The following is a 6,000-nucleotide window of genomic DNA, read 5'->3' on the forward strand; positions in this document are numbered from 1 at the left end:
TAGGATTAACCTGGATTACACAGGAGGAGAAAAAAAAAAAAAAAAAGTCTTTAAAAATGAAGACCTAGTGGCTCTGAGAAGAATAAAGGAGGACCTACATTTCTCCAAGAAGAGCATGCCTAGGGATCCCTGCTTAAGGGCTTCACATTCCCGATCAACTTCACTAATTATAACGGAAGTCTAGAAACGCAACTACAGGACTATGATTCTCTTTGTCAGCTAAGATTTGAGGAAAGTATTTTAAGATACAAAGATAAATAAAAACTGACAGTGTGCAAAGACAAATCAGCGTTTCTAATGGTGTGAGTCTGTAAAAATAATTTTGGGAAAGGAGGATATGAATGTTCTTTTTCATTAAAAAAAAAAAAGTTCTTTTTAGAAGCCCTGGATTGGCAAGACTGTACTCAGGTAATATTCTGTGGACTTCCATGGAAGGGTTTCTTATTTGATAACATTTATTCCTGCTTTCTTTCACTATCTACCCATTTCATTTTCTCCTTCCTCTTTTCTTGTATCTAACCAACTCACTTTATCTGCCCTTGTCATTTCCTTCCTCCAGTGAGTTTGCTGTCTCCTCAAAAGCAAACCAAACTCATTGCCATCGAGTTGATTCCAACTCACAGTGACCCTAAAGGACAGAGTAGAACTGCCCCGTTGTTTCCAAGGAGCAGCTGGTGGATCCAAACCACCAAATTTTTGGTTAGCAGCCAAACACTTAACCACTGTGCCACCAGGGATGTCTCCTCATCAGTCCTAATTAGCCTCGCTAACTCCAACATCTTATCTTGTCTCTTCAGAATCCTGTACCTAATCAAAAAAGAGAAAAATGGGGTGTCATTTTAGGAGGCTCACACTGTGGGCTGGACACCGTGCAAAGGGGCTTCCTAAATGTTTTTCTCGCTTAATCCTCAGAACCCTCTGGCACATATTTATCTGCATCTGAACTGTGAAAACCGAGGCTTCAAGACATTAAGACACATAGGCAAGTTGCACAAGTTCCTAGCCCATGTCTTCTCCCCACAGAGGCTTGGTGCTTCCATGCTCCTTCCGTTGTCAGCTTGTGGAACGCAGGGCAACTGCCAGGCTGGAGGAGAGCCCAAAATTACGATGGGACAGTTGAGGAAAGTGGAGGAGAGTGTTTCAGAAAAGGAAAGTCATGTTGATATAGAAGGAAATCTGCAGTCAATAAAGTGAATCATGTGACATCTAGTATTTTACAAAAATAAAACAACAGTAAAAATAGCTACTACATCTCCCATCTCTTACTGCACTTTATTTAGAGTTTGCAAATCTTTCACATTTATTAACTCGGTCCTTACAACAACACTTGACTTAGAAGGGTCAAATCATTTAAGTTAACTTAGGTCTTCTATTTTCAAATGACTAGCTGCCTTCTAATTTTATGAGATTTGAGCACCGATTTGTCCAAAAAAAAACAAAAACCAATCTCTTGGCCATCAAATTGAGTAGAACTGCCCCATAGAGTTTCCAAGGACCACCTGGTGGATGCAAACTGCCAACCTTTTGGTTGGCTGCCATCGCTCTTAACCACTACGCCACCACAGTTTCTACCAATTTGTCCAAGTACCTCCAAACACAAAAATAACCTCACTGCTGCCCTCTGGCACCAAGGGGCAAGTGAAAAGGGAGGCTCCATTCCTGGTGAGGGAATCTTGTCAGTGTATCACTTTATCAGAATTTTTTTTTTCCTCCATGTGCTTAGAAATTACATTTTCAGTTTTTAAAAGTTAGCATCAGGAAGGATCTCCCCTTTAGACAATTATACTCTCAAGAAATTCTCTTTAGATGTGCAGGGGCCAATTAAGGAGAGATAGGCAATTTTAGGTGTGGAAGAATTAGGCAGGAAATAAATGCCTTTGAGTTATTGAATATGGCCTCTCTTTTCTAGACAATTGTACTTCGAAGAAATCGCTTCAGATGTGCCTAGGAAAACTACAGGAAGTTTAAGTTGTGGGAGAATTAGGAAGTAATAAATGCCTGCTATCTTGCCTTAAATCACTGAATGAACTTGTGTACATCAGAGTTTAATCCTTTGAGAGACAGTTGGCTTGATTCTATTCTCTAATCCCAAAGGCTATCCTTAGTTATAACCATCTGTTTTGCAAATTCATTCCATTGGTCACACTGGAAATCAGCATGAAAGGGAGATTATGGGCCTCCCTCTTCCCAAAGCCTTACAAAGCTCCCCGGTACCCCGGCTGCCTCTCATCCAGCTACATAGTCTCTTAGCTGTTCCTCAAATACCCCGGCACACTCCCACCCAGGACCACCTCTAGTTCTTTCCTCTGCCTGGAACGTTGTTTGCCAGATAGCTCCCTTGATATCTCCTCATGTCTTTCCTCAAATCTCACTTCTTCAGTGTTGCAACCTGTCCCCTAAAACATGCGCTGTCTCCCAACATAAACAGAAACACTCCCCGCTCTCCTTACTCTGTTCTACCTTTTCTTGTTTACATACCACCTATCGCCTTCTAATAATTTCCATAATTATTATGCTCACTGTTTATTTTCTGTCTCTATTCCTTCCTAAATCTTTTAGGGCAGGGCTTTTTATCCATTTTTTATGGATAGTGCCTAGAACAGTACCTGGCACAGAGTAGGCACTAAATAACTGTTCATTTGAGGGAGGGAGGGAGGGATGGATGGATGGATGGATGGATGGATGGATGGATGGATGGATGGATGGATGGATGGATACTCTGAATGAAGGTGGCAAATGGAGCATCAGAATACTCTCTGGTGGCAAAAAAGTGCGTACAACTATACAACCATACTCTTGAAAATGGCAAGATTGCACATTCTTTAGAAATATTCTACAATCCAAACAGGCATCAAAGCATGGTCATTAAGAGTATGGTCTTTTAGTCTGACCAACCTGGATTTGGTCACATCTCTACTTTTGAATTGTGTGTTCATGTGACATCTCTAAACTTCAATTTTGTCTTGTGTAAGATGGACTTATAATAATGCTACCAACTTTAAAGGGCTATTAAGATAATTTAAATGAAATTTCTGTGTAAAGGAGCCATAGTGATGCAATGGTTAAGCACTCGGCTGCTAACCAAAAAGTTGGTGGCTTGGACCCACCCAGAGGCTCCATGAGAGAAAGGCCTGATGATCTGCTCCCATAAAGATTATAGCCATGAAAATCCCATGGGCCAGTTCTACTTTGTCTCTTGAGGTTGTTATGAGTCAGAATCAACTCAACAGCACCTAACAACAACAGCAATATGTAAAGTGCTTAACATAGTGCTTGGCACAAAGAAAATTTTTAATGGGTATAACCAATTATGGTTGCTGATACTAATAATCTCTGAAGTTCTAATATATAGACATGTGGGCATGCATATATCCATTACTGTATATGTGTAGATATACATTGTTGTTGTCAGTTGACATAGAGGGGATTCTGATTCATGGCAACGCCATGTGTTCAGAATAGAACTGCGTCATAGGGTTTTCAAGGCTGCAGCCTTTCAGAAGCAGGTCACCAGGTCTTACTTTGGAAGTGCCTCTTGGTGGGTTTGAACCTCCAACCTTTTGGTTAGTAGTCCAGCGCTTAACCATTTGCACCACCCAGTGACTCGTGTATATGTACATACCCAGTGAAAAGCCATTATTTGGCAATTCTTATTGTAATAATTCAGTTTTCATGGCTCATAAAAATTGGACTATGTTATGGGTGAGATTATAAAGAGATGTAACTGGCATTTTCCAGGATAAACTCCTTTGGTCAAACTTACCTTACCACTGCATTTTGCACCCTCGTTGGCTGTTCTCTCTCTAAGATGTCTCTACGCTTTTACTGCCCCATAGGGTTTCCAATGAGTGGCTGGTGGATTTGAACTGATGACCTTTTGGTTAGCAGCCAAGCTCTTAACCACTGTGCCACCAGGGCTCCATGTCCATCTGTAGATGTGTTACTCTGCAGGTAGCCAAATACGTCCTGCCCAAGTGCTAAGAAACACCACGAGCCACTTAAATACAATTCTTGCTTTCTCTGTCATTTGAGTTAGGAGGAATACTCAAAAGAACAACCATTCTGGGTAACAAATTTCCAGGACATGAGCCTTTGAAATATAAAAGAAGTTCTCACTTCAATGGTTTGTTCTGTTTAGCTCAAAGAGAAATCATTTGGTATGTATAGAATTACCCCCTTCAAATTGGCTGAACTGGAAGTCCACAATGGCTTCCTGAGCTCTATCTGGGTCTCTCCAGGTGTCAACTGTAGCAATATTTCTTTATATGTAGAAAGGGATTCAGACATTCACATCTCTACTTTGGGTTTTAAGCTAATTTTACAGTTTTAAAAGAAGGCAGAGTGCAAAAGTTATTTTTGAGGTGGAGTTATGCAAACCTTTCAACACACTCCCCAAGGTGCCAGCCTTGTCCTTATAACCAGCATTTGAGGTGTTCAGCATAATTTGCACTGTGCTGGAGCTTTTTTATTTTATTTTCTCCTTGCCTTGAAACTAGTCTGCCATTTCAAAGCAAGAAGGAACCGCTGACAAAATGTGGTGGTGGTTTATTCTCTCCTTAAAATGTAAACTTCTCACAAATATTTACTCCAGTTTTGGAGTCCTGGTTTGATCACGTTTGGAGACAAGTACATCTTTAAAGGAATAAAAGTTGAGTCTGCAGTCTTCGAGAGAACTTTTAAAACTTCCCTTTGGAGCCCCGTGTTTCTTCCTAACGTTAATTGGGAGGCAAATTAACTTTCCCTTCCCTTTCCGTTTTCCTTCTGCTTCCAGTGACCGTGGTGCTGTTTGCAGCTCTGAGGCGGCAGCGGAAAAAAGAGCCTTTGATCATTTCCAAAGAGGACATCAGAGATAACATCGTCAGTTACAATGATGAAGGTGGCGGTGAGGAGGACACCCAGGCCTTTGATATCGGCACCCTGAGAAACCCTGAAGCCATAGAGGACAACAAATTACGGAGGGACATCGTGCCCGAAGCCCTTTTTCTACCCCGACGGACTCCAACAGCTCGTGACAACACCGACGTCAGAGATTTCATTAACCAAAGGTTAAAGGAAAACGACACGGACCCCACTGCCCCGCCCTACGACTCCTTGGCCACCTACGCGTATGAAGGCACCGGCTCTGTCGCCGACTCTCTGAGCTCGCTGGAGTCGGTGACCGTGGATGGAGATCAAGACTACGACTACCTGAGTGACTGGGGCCCTCGCTTCAAAAAACTGGCGGATATGTACGGAGGGGTGGACAGTGACAAAGACTCCTAATATGTTGCCTTTTTTTTCTTTTCCTATCCGACACTGAGATATGTCAAGTGGCTCTTTCTTTATATTTATCCACTACTCTCTTCTACCGGTTCCAAAAGTCAATGGCCACAGTCTGTGTGGATCAAATGTTAGAGACGTTTTTTCTAGTACACTTTTATGACCTTCCAAGAGGCAAATTTTTATTTTTTAGTGCATCCAGTTTACCAAGGCAGTCCAATAGGTACAGTGCTAGGGGAGTGGATGGGGGCAATGCTTCCCCCAGTTCTTCTAAGGCAAGTTTGGAACCCACTCAGTTCCACTGGCCTGGTCTTCTTACTCCATAACATTGACTCAGGTCAGGTGGCTGCTCTGATTGTACATTTCACATGAGAATGGGGTGAGGAATTGTGCTTTAATGGTATAACTGTCCATTTCAGTAAAAGAAATGAGGGAGGAACATATCAGCTCACAAAGAGATTATAAAACCATATATGGATGTGGGTTTCATATGCAGGAGAACCTGTGAAAGCTGGAACCTGTGTAAGGGGGAAACCTGTCACAGAAGGGAAATTCAAATATTTTCCACTAATAGAGAGCAATAGAAAACCAGTGAGACTGTGTCCCGTCAAAGGTGGAAAACTTGTGAGACCCAGAAAAACCACTCAGTCCGGTCCAGTTCCAGGGCTCTTACCCGTTTCCCTGTATTTAAAATGGCAAAGAATTTAAAATGACATTTGCCCATCCTGTTTATTCTTTAAG

General features: G+C 41.9%; 1 protein-coding gene across 1 annotated transcript in view; it reads left to right on the plus strand.

Moving 5' to 3' along the window:
• The window catches only part of CDH6 (cadherin 6), a 64,265-nt gene extending 58,877 nt beyond the window's left edge, over positions 1 to 5,388 (plus strand). The window contains exon 11 of the mRNA XM_023545402.1: positions 4,772 to 5,388. Within this exon, the coding sequence (XP_023401170.1) occupies positions 4,772 to 5,262 (491 nt within the window). The 3' untranslated portion in view covers positions 5,263 to 5,388. The remainder of the gene's footprint in view (positions 1 to 4,771) is intronic.
• The last annotated feature ends 612 nt before the right edge of the window (positions 5,389 to 6,000 follow it).

This window comes from Loxodonta africana, chromosome 2, assembly GCF_030014295.1.
Source record: "Loxodonta africana isolate mLoxAfr1 chromosome 2, mLoxAfr1.hap2, whole genome shotgun sequence".
Classification (NCBI taxonomy): Eukaryota; Metazoa; Chordata; class Mammalia; order Proboscidea; family Elephantidae; genus Loxodonta; species Loxodonta africana.